General features: G+C 42.9%; 1 protein-coding gene across 1 annotated transcript; it reads right to left on the bottom strand.

The window, feature by feature from the left end:
• Window positions 1–5409: 5409 nt before the first annotated feature.
• On the bottom strand, window positions 5410–11071 carry LOC102859223 (protein slowmo homolog 1-like). The gene is made up of 5 exons (XM_006897016.1): window positions 10910–11071; window positions 10105–10194; window positions 7757–7827; window positions 7566–7668; window positions 5410–5463 (listed from the first exon to the last, which is right to left on the bottom strand). The coding sequence occupies exons 1-5, from the start codon at window positions 11045–11047 to the stop codon at window positions 5410–5412; spliced, it is 456 nt and encodes a 151-aa protein (XP_006897078.1). The 5' UTR covers window positions 11048–11071.
• Between the last annotated feature and the right edge of the window lie 5452 nt (window positions 11072–16523).

The following is a 16523-nucleotide window of genomic DNA, read 5'->3' as shown; positions in this document are numbered from 1 at the left end:
ATTGAAGTCTCCAACTACTATAGTATTGTTGTCTATTTCCTTTTTCACTTTTGTTAATGTTTGTTTTATATATTTTGCAGGTCTTTCATTTGGTGCATAGACATTACTGTTATGTCCTCTTGTTCTACTGACCCTTTAGAGCACTATGTAGTGACCTTTCTTGTCTGTTGTGATGGTTTTTGTATTGAATTTTATTTTATTAGAGATTCATTTCATTACTCCTGCTTTTTTCTGGTTGCTATTTGCTCAGTATATTCCCCCCCCATCCTTTTATTTTTAATCTTTCTTTATCTTCATTTTTGAGGTATGTCTCTTATAAACAGCACAGTTGATAAATTGTGCTTTTTTATTCAATCTGCTACTATTCTCTTCAGTGGTGCATTAGACCATTCACATTCAGTGTGATTATTGAAAGACAGGATTTTATTGTTATCATTTTGTTGAGTTCTTTTTGTTGTTGCTAGTTACTTTGGTCCATGCTGCCTTCTGTTTTATCTCTGTAAGAAGGACATCTCTCAGTGTTTCCTGCAACACTGGTCTTGTTTTTACAAACTCCCTTAAGTACTGTTTTTCTGAGAATATCTTGATCTCTCCTTCATATTTGATGGACAATTTTGCTGGGTATAATACTCTTGGTTGACAGTTGTGTTCTTTGAGTGTTTGAGATATGTCCTTCTACTCTCTTCTTGCTTGCATGGTTTCTGATGAGAAATTGGCACTTAATTTTATCTGCTCTCCCTCACTGTTTTCAGAATTCTCTAATCTTTGATTCTGGAAAATTTAACTGTAATATGGCTTGGTGTTTTTCTTTTGCGGTCTATTCTATATGGTGTTCACTCGGCTTCTTGAATATATATTCTCATCCTTCATTATGCCATGGGAAATTTTCCTCTAGTAATTCTTCAACAACTTTTTCAGTGCCTTTGCTTGCTTCTTCCTGTTCTGGGATTCTAATAAGGAGCATGTTATTTCTCTTGATGGTGTCTCACATTATTCTTAGGTTTTCTTCTTTTTGCTTCCTTTTTGCTTCTGCTTTTTGCTCTAGCAGATCAGTAGTGACAATTCTATCTTCTATTTCACTGGTTCTGTGTTCCATCTCCTCAACTCTGCTCATGTGTCCCTCCATCATGTTGACAGATCTGAAACATTGGACCTCATATTTTGGATTGTGGTTTCTTGTTTTTCCAGTGTCCCTAATGTCTAGTTTGTTTTATCTGCATTGCTCTGGCTTGTTTTTTAAAGCTCCTCCTGGTTTTTGCTTACAGTAACCTGTAATTCTTCAAGTTTGTCTTTCGTCCACTGAAAATATTCAATTATTGTTCTTTTAAATTCTGTTTCAGAAAGTTCCATCAGACTTTCTGGTTTCAGGAAATCCACTGATACTGTGTCACCTTTTGGAGGTGACATCTTGCTTTGTGCTTGTGTAGTGTGTGAGATAGCTTCCTTTCTTCAAGACATTGATATGTTCTTGATCTGAAGACAATGCTTTAGAAATCAGTTGGTAGCTTCCCCTCTTACATTTTTCTCTGACCTTCTGACTCAAGTGAAAGTTCAGTTCAGGGCCTGTGAGAGCAGCTTCTTGTAGGTACGTCAGATTAAGTTGGCCCGGATCAAAGAAAAGTTGATTGACTGGACATGTAGGCACAGTTGTGGAGCCGAATTGGGGGATGGAGTCAGCATGGAGGGTGGGGCAGGGCAACCACAGGAGTGGGTCAACCACTTGCAGCACACACTCTGACCTCAGCTGTCCAGGTATGCTCATGAGTGGGTTTCTACTCAAATTCCAGCCGTCTGTCTCCCACCTAGCAGCTCTTGCTCAGCAATCCCTGCCCAGTGGCCCTTACCCAGGTGCCCTCACTCAGCGGCCCCTGCTCTAGCAGGGCCCTGGGTCCAGCAGGACCCAAGAAGACTCAGTCAAATTCCTAACGATCCACTTGCCTCTAGCTGGTCTGCAGTGTCCACGAAAGTTCCTTCAAATTCCCACTGGCCTGCTCATTCTTGGGTGCTCTCCTAGCAGTTGACAGTGCTCAAGAAACCTCAGATAAATTCCCACCAGTGCCCGCCCATTCCTGGGCACTTGGCAGGGCCCAAGAGAACTCAGCCAAATTGCCACCAGTGGGCTCACTCTTGGGTGCTCTCCCAGGAAATCGGCATTGCCCAAGAAAACCCAGTCAAATTCCTACCAACCTGAACAATCATGGGCTGTCAGCAGGGGCGGAAGAAAACTCAGTCAAATTCCAACAGACCCACTTGTTATTAGTGGGGCATAAGAGAACTCTCAATTTCCCCACTAACCTTTCCCCTGGTGTTGGGTCTCACAGTAGCTCAGAGAGACGCTTCTGGCTTTGGTCAGCCTTGTGGTGAGGCCCGAGGCATGGCTCTATGTTTCTATAGCTCCAAAACTATTTGCTGCAACAAAAGTTCTGATTCAAATTCCTACTGTCCAAGTCGCACCATGTCAGTGGGTCTCTGTGCAGTGTGAAGGTCTCTGTAGTGGCCCATCTCTATGCAGCTTGCTGCTCCTCCAGCTCTTCACACTGCTCTCTCCACCACTGCCAGCTTGGAATCTCAAAGGGTATTTCTATATTTCTAGTTCCAACTTTTTGCAAAAGCATCTGACCACATTCTATAGTGGCTGTACCATTTTACATTCCCACCACCAGTGAATAAGATTTCTGTTCTCTCTATATCTTGCCAGTGTTTGTTTTCTGCCCTATTGAACTTTGCTATTAATGTTGGGGTGAAATGATATCTCATAATTGTTTTCTGTTCTAGCCTTTTCTTAAATAGACTTCAGCAGTATTTTGTTTGTTTATGATATTGTTCTATAAATTCCACATTTTGTTGGATCACCTTTCTTGGGACTGAGAAAAAACAAATTTCCTCCAGTAAGTTGACCAGACAGCTGTCTTCCCAATTTCTTGGCACAGACTGGTGAGTATATCCAGAGCTGCATTTGTCATCTGAAACATGTCAATTGGTATCCCATCAATTCCTGGGTCCTTAGTTTTCGCCAATGCCTTTGGTGTTGAACTTCTTCCTTCTTAACCTCTGTTCTTGATCATATGGGACTTTCTGAAATATTTCAGTGTTGTTCAATTCTTTCTGGTGCAGAGACTCTGTGTACTCCCTCTATCATGCTTTGATGTTTCCTGGATCATTCAATATTTTACCTAGAGCTTCCCTAAGTATTGCCTCTTAAAATTTGAATTTGTTTTTCAGTTCTTTCAGCCTGAGAAATGCTGTGGGAGTTCTTTCTTGTATTTCTCCAATTCTAAGTCTCTGCACATTCTATTATAGTAGTTTGCTTTGTCTTCTCAAGCCTTTGAAATCTTCTGTTCAACTCTTTTGTTTCAGCATCTCTTCCCTTTGTTTTGGCTTCTCAATGCTCTAATGCCATTTCCAGGGTCACTCTGACATCAATTTGGGTTTTTCCTTTCTCCTCTGTCTTCTTAGTGATCTTTTTCTGTTTTTATGGATGATATCCTTAATGTCACCATCCCAACTCATCTGGTCTTTAACCACTGGTGTTCAAAGCTTTAAACTTATTCTTAAAATGATTTTTAAATTTGGATGAGATAGACACAAGATTATATTTCTATTATATTTGACATTTGGATTAGAAATATTATTATATAATTATAAAACAAAAAAGCAGTATCTAATAAAAAGACTTCAGTGGAACATAGTTTTATCCTTCTTTTATAAGAGAGCCCTCCCTAAAGTTTTCATAATTCAAAATATTACTTTTTACTTTTCAAAGCAGGAATTGGAAACAATGTATAGCTAACATGGCAGCAATTTTGCTGCTAGCTTAATAAGTGTTGGTGGGGATTTTGCTCATTTGCTAAATTGATTGGACAGGGATATGCCTGCCTCCCTAACTATGGGTGTGAATGACAGAAAATAGCATGGGATCTTCCAAACGACTGGGACTACAGGCCTCCAGACCAGCAGGCAAAATGATCTCAGCCTGAAGCAGAATGCATTGTTCTTCCTAACCAATCCTAATTTTAGCTCTAATTTGAGGATTCTAAAAACCTTACAGGTAACTGCAAACAGTTTTTAGCTTCTATTTTGAGTTCCTCACAAGCACAAGTCATTTTCTATGTGCTCCCTTGGGTGCTGCCATTTCAGATGGCAGCAATACCCTACACTTCGAAGCAAGGACAAATCTGAACAGTGTTTGAGAGTTAAAAGAATTAGGCAGAGAGATGTCATCCAAAATGAGAAAGAGTTGCCAGACATCCACAGAAGAGATGTGGAAGGGTGAGGACACTCTTGATTAAAGGGCATATGAGGGAAATGGTGAAGTAATCTGAAAAGAGAGAAGATATTTAATAACAGGAAAAGCTGACAGAAAACAGCTGGGTGTTAAAGCTAAGGGAAAACAGACCATGGCACAAAATCAATCAACCTGAGTCAGAAAGACTTCAAGTGTAGGCTGTACCTTATTGGGAACCCTGGCACCCTGCATGGGTATTACTAAGGTAGGTGTCACCCAGTACTTATGATAACTCACAGTGGCACTCCCCTGAGGTCAGGCCCACCAATAAAACCTTCTGGTGGGAGGAGTGGCCTGGTCCTCCTTCTTCACAGGGATGAGGGTCCATCTCTGAGCATGCAGCACCACCTCTGACCCTATGGCCAGCTTCTCCCCTCTCCACCCAACAAGCAGGCAGCATATGTGTTCATGTAGGGTAAAAACTCCCTCAACAAAGAGGAACAAATATTTGATGACTGGTGAACAATTAAATGTCAAACCAGTTTCTGTTGGTTGGGCCTTGATGTCAGGGGACATCAAGGAGTAGTTGTGAAACACTAAGGAATGCTACAAACAAGCCTCATTCACAGAGAGAAGCAACCAAGAGTCACGAGGCCAAGCAAGGGCTCATCACAAAGGAAGAGAAAGGCCAGCTTCCTGACCACCCCCATGGCCCCACCCTGTGCCACTGCCCCCAGCAGCTGCACTACTGACCCAAGGACACACAATACTCTACATGAACATGTGCAAATCTCCACATTTTACCCAAAAAGAGCCCTTCTGTCATCTGGACCTACTAATGAGAGCCTCTTTACTAAGTAGATACATGTTTTGAGAACTGCTGAAGCAAAGTTATTGATCAGTGTGCTGAAGTACCTTCCTCAGATATTAGGTAACAAATGTCCCAGTTTCCCTTGAAAATTAGGCTTCCTGGAGAAAAGAAAACTAATAGAAAGAGGAGCCTAGTGATGATTCCTCCACTACAGAAGCCACTGAGGAGCACAGGGCTAGAAACTAGCATGCAGTTCATTTCATAAGTGTCTCTCCCCACTAGCGCACAAGCACCTGGAAGGAAGAATGCTCAACTGTACCGGTTCGTGCGTGCTGCTGTTATCACTGCTCATCCCAACGCACAGCAGAGCCCATTAGCTGACAGCGCCTTCAGAATTCTCAATTATCCACTCAATTGCAGCCCACCCCTGGAGTACAGAAAAGGTTTCAATATGGTGTAAGAGCAGCTGCCTCTCTCACTCCCAGCAACAAATTGGAGGCCTGTAATGTGAATGACAGAATGAAAAGCACCAAGGTGTTAGGAGAGACCCACTGGCAGCCTTTCCCCCAAACAGGCACTTCCTGAGGCTTAGCACTAACAGGGCCCATATTTCGTGCTTATAATCCTCTCCTTCTGTAGAAGCAGCCAGGGGGTCTGTATAGGGGCTCAAGAACAGTGCCCTCACTTTGACTTTGTAGACCCTAAGCTGGGCACTAAAACCATAAAGAGGACTGAGATCTGTCTCACCCACCAGGGCACCCACAGAGAGCAGACAGTGCCTGACTCTGCCTGTTATTCCTCTGTAGCTGCTCTGATTCCTCTGGTCTCTCTTCCTTGGACTTACCTAACTCTTGCCTAAATCTGGGGGGCTTTTTCTAAAAAATAGGTTATACTGACTCTTTTACAATTGACTAGACTAATGCAAATCCTTTGTAGTCTTCCATTAAGTTGTGATTATAGAAGAAAGGGAAGTGCATTATTCTACTGATCTGAAAAATGAAGTCATACCTGACGAAAGTAAAAAAACAAATAGTGAAAAGGGAGAGGGAATGATGGTAGAGGACAAACTAGGGGGACTAAGGTGGTTGCTGTTGGTTCCAATGCCTAATGACATGTAGAGCAGAACACAGCCCTGCAGGCACCACACCCTCCTCACAGCTTTTGCTGTGCCTGAGCCCACTGCTGCAGTCACATTCCATCTCATTCAAGATCATCTTCTCTTTCGTGGGCCCTCTGTTTTTTCAAACATGATGCCTTTCTCCAGGGACTGAATCTTCCTGACAACAGGTATAAAGCGTGTCAGATGAAATGTCAACATACTTGCCTCCAAGGAGCACCCTGGTTGCACTTCCTCCAAGGTAGATTTGTGTGCTCTGTAGGCATTCCATAGCAGAGTCAATATTCCTTCCCAATTCTTAAGTCTTCCTTAATCACTGTTCAACTTTCATATGCATATAAAGCAAGTGAAAATACCATGGCTTGGGTTAGGTGCACCTTGGGCTTTAAAGTGACAGTCTTGCATTTTAAAACTTTAAAGAGGTCACTGGCAACAGATTTTCCATACAATACAATACAAAGGCTCTGTTCTGTTGAGCAACATTACCTTGAGTTTGTACATTGTCCTTTCAGAGCATCCATGCTCTCTATGTTGTTATGTATCATCAGGTTGGAACTGACACCCAGTGGGTAATCAGAGGCAGCAAATTCCACAGGAGGAGATTGCCCATCTTTCTCCCACACAGCAGCTGGTGGATTTGAACCTCAAGCTTTTGAGTCAGCAGTGCAACTCCTAATCTTAAGCCACCAGAGCTCCCCTATATCACCTCTTCTGTCTTTATATTCAGACTTGGAGAGGGGCCCCTGAGCAATCTCTAATGCGGTGACCCTTGAAGAATAGAAGAGTCACAGCTTTGTGCAAGCCCATGCTTCCTCCTTCAGTTTATCTGTTGCTATAAAGCTTACTCCCAAATTCTGCGAGAGGGACAAAAGAAAAAGATGGCAGTTGTCTTCAGGGAAACACGAATGTAGAAGGTTCAGCCAAAGTAATTTAATATTAATTTGGCTACCCCACTAAGTATGAAAGAATATCTTCACTGATAATCTTAACACAATAATGTCTGTCTGATGTTTAGGTTTCCTGCATTTGTTCTGTTTAGCTCTTTGATATGTTTAGTTGTTCCAAATTTACTCCACACTTTTCTTTTTGACCACACTTTGCCCTCAGACCTGGGCTAGCCTTTCCCTGCCACTGGTTTTTTTAAATAGTTAATGGGCTGGAGTAATTAAAACATTGTGAGAATAGGGCAGGATCAGGCAAGGTTCAGATCTGTTGTTCACGGGTTTGTCTTGAGTCGTAGTCAACTCAGCAGCACCTAACAACAACAACAACGTAGAAAATATGGTAGTTTTAAGAACTCAGCTAATGAAAAACACCATCCTTAGCAGGGTTTCAGGAACAGAGCTTTTCACTCCCTTAATCTGGCATGTATCAGATGGAACACACACAAGCCACTGGGGTGAAATACATACCTTCCTCGCATTGGAAGATATTGTGTTGGCCATTAAGCTTTCTAAATAGCTGCCCAAGCTAATGCTTTTCACTGTGATGGTGGCTTCTTGGGTGAGCACAGTCCTGCAGAAGAAAGAACAGAGAGTGGAAGCTGATAAGCTGGCCCTGGCCCTCAGATTTCAAGATGTCAGACCAGGAGGCAATGACTTACATTTCAGGGTTCTTCGGATGAGGAGTATACACCAACCTCTCATCAACTAATAACAGATTTGTAAGTGTGATCTTGAAAAAAACAAACAAACAAACAAACAATAGCTTTAGTTTCTAATTCTTTTGCATTTCTTGCAATCTACATGCTTTCATTGCAAAATTAGAACCTATTAGAACCAGAACAGAAGAAACTTCTTGGCTCCGAAGATACCTTTTCATGAAGCCCAAATGTTCTTTCTTGCTATTGTTACCTAGTGCTGCTGGAACAGAAATGTCATAAGTGAGTGGCTTTACCGAACTTCTTTGTCTCACAGTTGAGGAGTCTGAGAGTCTGAATTAAGGGGGGCCAGCCCCCGGGGAAGGCTTTCTCTCTCTGCTGGCTCTGAGGGACAGTCTCTGTATCCTGTCAGTTTCTTTTCCTCCATTCTCCACTGCCCTCCACACAGCTCAGCATCCCCTATTCTGTTTACTTAAAGTGCTCTTTTATGGCTCAAAAGAGATTGATGTAGAACACACCCTGCACAAATACTGCCTCAATGGCATAATCAAACCTCATCTGAAAATGAGATTAAGAGCACTACTGGGGTTAGGAGTTACAACAGATATTTGAGGACATAATTCAATCCATTAAACTTATCCTCTCTCCAGCCCTAACCCAAAATACCATCAAGGCTTTTCTCTGCAACATGCTCTCAAAGTGCCAACACCATGAGCACTCACAGAAACAGATATAACACTCCACAACTCAGAATCCAGGTCAGTGAGCAAGAAGCCATTCCCACCCTACCAATACCAACCCCACAGATTAGGGCAATGTCTTAAGAGTTCATGGCCAGAATTTGAGTCTATACACAGACAGAATGTACGTGTCTTCATTTCCTCAAGTACAACTTCCTGGAGAAAGCTGACTTCTCTTTTCTATTTACAATATTTTCTGTTACAATTCATTTGAAAACTAGAGCTCTGTCCAGCACTGTCCAGTGGAGTTTCTTGAAACAGGAGAAATGTTCTACATCCGCATGCCCCTCTCCGTCAAGCAAGGTACTCTGTAAACATGTGTGGCTATTGAGCTTTTGCAATGTGGCTAGTGCAGGTGTAGATTTTTTCAAATTTTATTTAAGTTTAAATAGTCAAATATAGCTTAAGCTACCACAATCAACAATGAAAAAAATAAAAAAAAATATAAAAATTTTTACATTTTCTCAAGAGTCTCTTCCATTAGAAGATGATATTTCATTATTTTAAAAAGTTTAAGTATTCAAGGAGAGGAGCAAATGGGGGGAGGGGGGAGGGGTTTGTGCGGGGAGAAGGGTGCAACAATGAATGAATGGAATCCCAAAATCTCTGTAGATGTTCATTGAAATGAAAAATAAGCAACCTAATTTAAAAAAAAAAAAAAAAAGTTTAAGCAGTCCAAGGAATAGAATAGATTCTGGTGATCTTGAACAACATGACCACTTTGATGCCATTAAACTGTACATATGAAAACTGCTTAAATGGCAAGTGTTTTGTTGTCTACACACTTACCAAAAAACCCTCCACATTCATTGCAGTACCTCTCCTGGCCTACTGGGTAAAGAGTTGTGCTACTAACCTAAAAACAAGGGATTTAAATCCACCAGCTGCTCTAGGAGAGAAAGATGGGCCCTCTCCTTCAACATGATTTAAATAAAACCTCTGAATAGCTGTTGGAGGGTCAGCTGTGAACTGGTTCCAACTTGACAGAACATAAAACCAACTAACAACAACATTGCTGTTGAGTCAAAATTGAATCATAACTGGCCCTCTAATGGGCCTTACGGAGTGGTAAATCACAGGAGAGGAGACTACACATCTTTATTTCTCAATGTAGCTTATGAGTAGGAACCACCAAAGAGGCACAGCCTATGGGTTAGAAGCACAAATCTGTAAGAGTATCCCACTAGAGCTACACACACACACAGACATACACACGGCTTTAAAATGTAAAAATGTACCCTTACAGCAGTGATAAACTTAAACACACATTTTCTGCTTGTGTAATTATATTTGCCACTGAACTTGTCTTTAAGGCCCCTTACAGGTCTGAAGAAAGAGATTCTCCCAGGTGGCACAACAATTAAGCATTAGCTGCCTGCTGGATACAAGATGTGCTCAGCTCTGATAACTCACTACTACATACATTTTCTGACATCTTTATTATATTTGAATAAAGAGATAAATAAAATATTGCTAAATAAAATTAGCCTTTCTATTAAATATACAAGATCACTTAGACCAAATGTAGACTGGAAATAAAAGTAAATGAAGGCATTACGCACCATTACCGAGAAATATCAAGCACCTTTCTCATCTTAGGTCATTGCTTACATTGGTGGAACAAAGTTCCATTTTCTTTTCCACTGGATCCACAACAGAATGTTCTTTGATGTATGTCAAAGTCCTACTGGTTCCCAAAATCTAAAAAAACAAAGCAAAATTAGCATAGTGGTATGTCAAAGAATCTCATTTCAAACACATTTCTTCTACACATTCATTTATTTATCTACCAAATAATGTATACGGGGATATGAAAATGTGTAAGACAAACAAAATCCTTGTCTTTTAGGAACTGCCATCCTAGTAGGTGAGGTAGACATTAAACAAATGAATTCAAGTCTAGCTGCAGGTAAAAAAAAGTATTAAGTGCTCTGACAGACAATAAAGTAGTTTAAGGGAATGGGTGGAAAGGAGTGCTATTGTAGACAGGGCAGTCAGGTAAGACTCCTGTGCCAATGGGACATCTAAGTAAAGTTACAGGGGACAGTGCCTCAGTCCAAGAGGACACATGAACCAAGGCCTTGAAAAGAAGCCATACGCTTGCTGTGCTCATGGACCAGCAGAGGGAGGGAAATTGGACAGGCTGCTTGTGGTTAGTAGACCAAACAAGGACCCTGGCCAAGGACAGGGAAGCTGGAAGGATGTCAACAGTGGGTAAGAAAGGAGGATTCGGATGAAGGCTTGGGCTATCATTGAGGATGGGGAATTGGGTAAGACTTAAATGGAGTTGAGACACATTTTGAAACTGAGGCTTGGATGACTAAGTGAAGTTGACAGAGAACCAAATCCTTTCTTGAGTTCCCCAGGAGGCTCCTTTCTGCAGGTGGATCCAGCAGAGGCTGCAGCCTGTGCTCACCGCTTTCACTAGAGTGGGCACACCCCACTCAGTGCTGAGTAGGCGGTGACTGTGAAGCTGCCCACAGCTGTCCACGGTTCGCTCCAGGACATCCACTCCCACAACACAGGGGTTCATTGGGTTTGGATACTTCCTCATGGCAGCCTTGATGACGGTGTCCCAGGGGTGGCTGGAGGGAGAAAACACAACCAGCTGTTATCAACAAGCCAGCCCTGAGTCAATCCTGTCAGAATGTGCAAGAGCCAAGGATGCCTGGGTTCCTAGTGCAATAGAAATCACACCAATGCTTTTACAAAAAGGCTTTTTTGTGGTTTTAATCAAGGGTATATTAAGATAAATTTGTATGTACTCAGCTCTAGACCGGAGTTTTCCATTATGATGACAGCTTTGGCCTGGCAGGTGGCATGCTGTCTTCCCCACATGGACTTGGTAGACCATCAGTGCACGGCAATCTCCAGAAGCTGCAAAGACTCATCCTAGTTCTGCTCTCTTGGCACAACCTGGGGCCTCAGCTGAGACACAAGACTTTTACTACTTTGCCATTCCAGTCCATCCCCTCCCAATCATCCAGTCAATGAAGCAGCAGGAACCTTTGTTGTTTTTCAGAGCTTCTTGGCATTGTGGAGATTCCCTCTATGCCTAATCCATTGGACCCCCTTCTCTGGTGCCTTCCATGGGGGAAATGCAACACTGGGAAGCCAGAGCCTTTCTTTCATGTCTCTTTGCCTGCATGGCTGTAGTGAATGAATAAAGGCTTGGCTGTTAGCATCAGTTTGGCTCACTGTCCTAACTGACCAGTTGGACAAACTGGTGTAGTGGGCAGGGTAGTCAATGGAGTACAATGCTGCTCTGAAGTAGCAGAAAGCACTTTGCCAGTAGGAGTTAGGGAGTGTCAGCAGGTGACTCACAGAAACTTTTTTGTTCTAAGTGGAACCGAGAGCCCTTTTCTTTTAGCCTTACCTCCTAGCTGTGCTCTACTTATGGCTCAGATTAGAGATGCAACAGAGGGGTTACAGGGAAGCTAAGGAAGCCCTTTAGGTACAGCTGAGTTTTCAATGACAGCATCAGAGACAGTGAGAGGGCTCGTTGGCGCATGCATTAACTCCTGTTAATGCTGACATTTTCAGCACAGTGAGTTCTCTAGATGTCAGTGAAAAGAAGATTCGTCTGATATTGCTTTGCCCAGTGGCCTGGTAAAGTGTGTCTGAATAAAGCGGCAATCTTAAGCTTGCTGAGGGCAAGGGACACCATGCGAGGGCATTACCACAGACCTCCTCCTCTTCCAGAGTATAACCTGACAGCAGCCACCATATGACTAAGAATGCAAGCATCAGTGCCAAGAGCAGGCAAGTGATGCTGCCTCAACATTGTATAGAGAAGGGTGCCAACAGTCACCACACTCCCCAAACCCTCTCACTGTGTCACGCAGTTCCGAGGAAGGGAGGGTGTTCCTACACTCAGTTGTAGTCTTCTGGACACTGCCACCCCACAGAAGCGCACATGGGCTACCTTAGGTTCCAGCCTAGGGACAGTACAGTTGCCACCCTGGGTGCATTACTTCATCTGGCTCTTTCAATCTCTAACTCCAAAATACCAGTCACACATTCTTGGGGGAGAGGGGGGAGATACTGCCACAAGGGCCTGTGCAAAGATGTGTCTGTGGATGGATCAGAGAGCTCTGCTAATTTCTCTCTGAACTGCTCGGCTTTAAAGAATTAGTAACATTAGAGGCTAGGCTGAGGTGCCTGTACCAGGGGAGGGCAGATGTCCTATGCCAGGGCTCATGGTAGGTGGAGAACCATTTCTGAATGGTGTACTGGTGACTGCTCTCTACAGCCTCTTGAACCAGAAGGAAGGGAAATAGGTCGTGCTCTGTGGTTTTGGTTTGCAGCCAGTGCCTCAGGACTCACAGAGCCCATGATAGGACCCTGCAGTGAATGTACCAAGACCTAACAGTAATTTCTGCATTCAGGTCACCCAGCAAGATGGACTGACAGGCACAGTGAGGGCAGCAATGGGCTCAAGTGTGTCAAAGATGAAGAAAAGGGTACAGGGTTCAGACCTGCTGTTCATAGGTACTGAGTTATACTTGACTCAATGGCTTCTAACAGCAACAGTAACAGTGGAACATATGGAAGATGGTGAACTCTTCCTACTTCCAGAGCCAAGAGCCTCCCAAAAATAGCATCAGTTGCCTAGAGGAGGAAAAGAGTTAACCTCTCTGCCTGCCAAAATAAAGTAAGTTCACTGCTCTATCCAGCCTGCACACAAGGTCTCAGCAGGCTGTAGACTCATTACTGAGTGCCAATGGTCCAAGACCACTGTGCCACGCTGGATATTGAGTGTCTGCATTGCACTGACAAGTCCAGAGGCTGCTTCCTGGGATAGGGCAGCAATGCAGAATCTGACATAATAAAGGCCCTTTTCAGCATCCCGGCCCACCCAGATGAGCAGGATCTATTTGCCCCATGTGAAATGGGTTGTGAAAAAGAAAACCACACCATCCCTGTCAGATGTGCCCATGTAAGCCAAGTGTTAACAGGTGTAGCTGCTCCACTGGATATTCTCAGTGGTGTACACTGCCAGGGCTTCTTCTGTGGACAACTTCAAATTGACATCTTGTGGTTTGGCACCTGAGCAAACCCATCGGTACCAAGAACCAAGGACAAGGAGGAAGGGGACAGACATACCTAGATACCAAAGGGACTAAGGAAAGCGGGGGTACAGAAAATTAGTCCAGGCTCCTTCCCACATAAGACAGAGAGCCTCCCTGTGAGCCAATTCCCTGAGCTCAGACTTCTAGCCTCCTAAATTATGAGAACAATGCATTTCTGCTCTTTAAATACACACAGCTGTGCTGTTTCTATGAGCAGCACTAGATACTCTAGCTTGCTGCCAGAGAAAGCTCTCAAAACTCAAACTCATTACCCCTGAGTTGGAACCAACTCAGAGCTGGACCCTCCAGTGGGTTTTTAGAAGAAATAAATCACATGGCATAAGACTGTCCACCTTTCCCCTGTGGAGCAGCTGGTGGATTTGAACAGCCAGCTTTTGGGTTTGAAGTACATTCCTAACTGACTAGGCCAACAGGGCTCCCTTGAGGAAGCACTAGCTTTCCACTGCATTGATGACATTTTCTCAGTGGGTCCAAAGACACCACCCCACAAGGACTGAGTCCCCCAAGGATTCATATGTGGGCCACAGTTAGGCCATTAACAAACAAGGTGCTAAGACTTAGTACCCAAATTAAATTCCTGGGCATAGTCTGGGAAGAAACATATCTCATAAAGAAAATACCTGCAGATACACAAAAATAAAGCCTGGCAATTAGAGAGGCTCTTCTGCTCATAAACCTCATGTGGGGCCTCTTGTCACCCACCTACTTCTGAGAGGCCACCCAAGCCATCTTTGCTCCACATCTGCTGTCTGAGTTACAGGGCTAACCTCTCAGACCACCATGGGGAGGCTGTAGGTAGAAGGATGTTACTCAGGCCAATGACATCTGTTGGACTTTTAGACCTCTAATTTGCCTGAAAGGCACATACTTTTCAAGAGACAATTACTATTCTATTTATTGAACCTTGTGGATACCTCATCCAGATTAATGGTTATTAATAGTTAATAAAGAACTGTGTAAGTCCTAAAAAAGGCCTCATATCCTGGGCTGGAGTGGTTCAGGACTCCAACCCCAGCTCATACAAAAATAAACAAACAAAACAGCACGAAACCCCTGTTCCCTCCAGGTAGATTATGATTCTGCTGACACAGAAATGGTGCACACAAAACTCAGCTCTGGCAGGGTTTTTCTCTACCTCCATGAGGAGGCCTCAGGATCACCCTTCTGCCTCCCAGACCTGCTAGGATCTGCGGCCTCCATGGGTCCTGCTGGTTCCTCCCCATTAATTGGGAATAAAATGCAACCCAACCTGAGACTTACTGAATGTTGCAGAGGACTCTCAGCACAGCAGACAACACTTCCTATGGCACCCTCACAGAAGAAACCAAAATCAAGGTCACTGGGCTGAACCAACTCCAAGTTACAGCAACCCGACAAGCTGTAAGGTTGAACTGCTCCAGGGGATTTCCTGGGCTCTAATCCTTACAGAGCCGATAATCAAGTCTTGCCCTTGCAGCACTGCTAGGTGGGTTCAAACTGCCAACTCTGGAATCAGCAGTTGAGCACAACCTACTTAAGCCATCTGCAGACCTTCCAACACAAGAACCCTTTCTTTTCACTGACTCCTGGGTGGAAGCTACAAATGCTGGTTTTGCTTTCAATCAAATGCACTGAAATGTACTCTGTGCACTAGTGAATAACAGAAGAACTAGAAAAAGAAATTTAAAAATTTCTTGGCAAATGACAATGAAAACACAATATATTAAAATCTTGGGAGACATAGCAAAAGCCATATGCAGAGGTCAACTTACAGTAATACATATATTCACCAAAAAAGAACCACAATCAACACCTTAACTCAATTATCTCCAACAACTAGGAAAAAACCACACACAAAGCCTGCAGACTCAAGACCAAAAAAAAAAAAAAAAAAATAAGGCAGGAATAAATGAGACAGAAAACAACCCAAGGAATTATAGGATTGATAAAGTAAAGTTACTGGTAAATCTAACAAAGGAAAAGATGTAAATAACATGAGTAAGAAAAGAAATGGATAATGTGACAACAGAACTGAAGAAAAAGGGTAATAAGAACATCACCAAGAATTGACTCAAACAAATTTGAAAACCTAGAGAGAATGAGCACATTTTTAGAAACTCATTACCTACTTAAACTAACAAAGAAAATCTAAGCAGACTTATAACAAAAAAAGAAATGGAACAGGTCATAAAAACACTCCATTTTGACTCCCTCCCAAGGCAGGGTAAGTCAGCAAGAGACCTGCAGCCACCTTTAGTTGGGCACTGTTTGTGTCCTCACTGGAAAGTGAATCCTGAACCTTCCGAAGAGAGTAACTGGACTTTGGAGTTCCTGCTAGGTCACTTTACAAGAAAAAAAGCCAGTAACTACAATGATCTGTAATCCCTGTACATTCAACACCTTCATAATGTTTCTCTTTGCCAGAACCACACTACAGAATCTCTAGATTCAGAACATTTGTCAAATGAGAGTCAAAGGAGAGTCAGTCACCAGATTTTCATAACAAATATGGTAATACTATGCTTGTCAGTGAAACAGCTTTCTGTTTTGTTTCATGGATATTTTTATTCACTCAGATTGGAATAGAATGAAATCTGTCCCCTGTGAGCAGTCACTCCAAAGAAATGGAATGAGAAATAGTCATCAAATATGCTATAATTACAAGTTATTTAAAAACTAATTTGTTTACACACCCACACTTGTTATCTAAGCATTGTGTTGCTTGTTGATATATGGCTTTAAGGAAGAAATAAAATGTATTTTATTGAAAGGTATTGTAAAGAGTAATTTATAGCATCTTGACTCAGGGTAGTAGTAGTAGCATGGTTTACAGGATGTTGTTGTTGTTATGTGCCGTCGAGTAGTTTGCGACTCATAGCGACCCCTATGCACAACAGCCCTAAACCCTGCTCTATCCTGCGCCAACCGCACTGCCTCTGACACACCCATCCTGATTAC

The sequence above is a fragment of the Elephantulus edwardii genome, unplaced genomic scaffold (assembly GCF_000299155.1).
Source record: "Elephantulus edwardii isolate Elephantulus edwardi_28Jun2011 unplaced genomic scaffold, EleEdw1.0 scaffold00196, whole genome shotgun sequence".
Classification (NCBI taxonomy): domain Eukaryota; kingdom Metazoa; phylum Chordata; class Mammalia; order Macroscelidea; family Macroscelididae; genus Elephantulus; species Elephantulus edwardii.
Note: the sequence above shows the minus strand (reverse complement) of the source record. Positions and strands in the feature narration are given on the sequence as shown.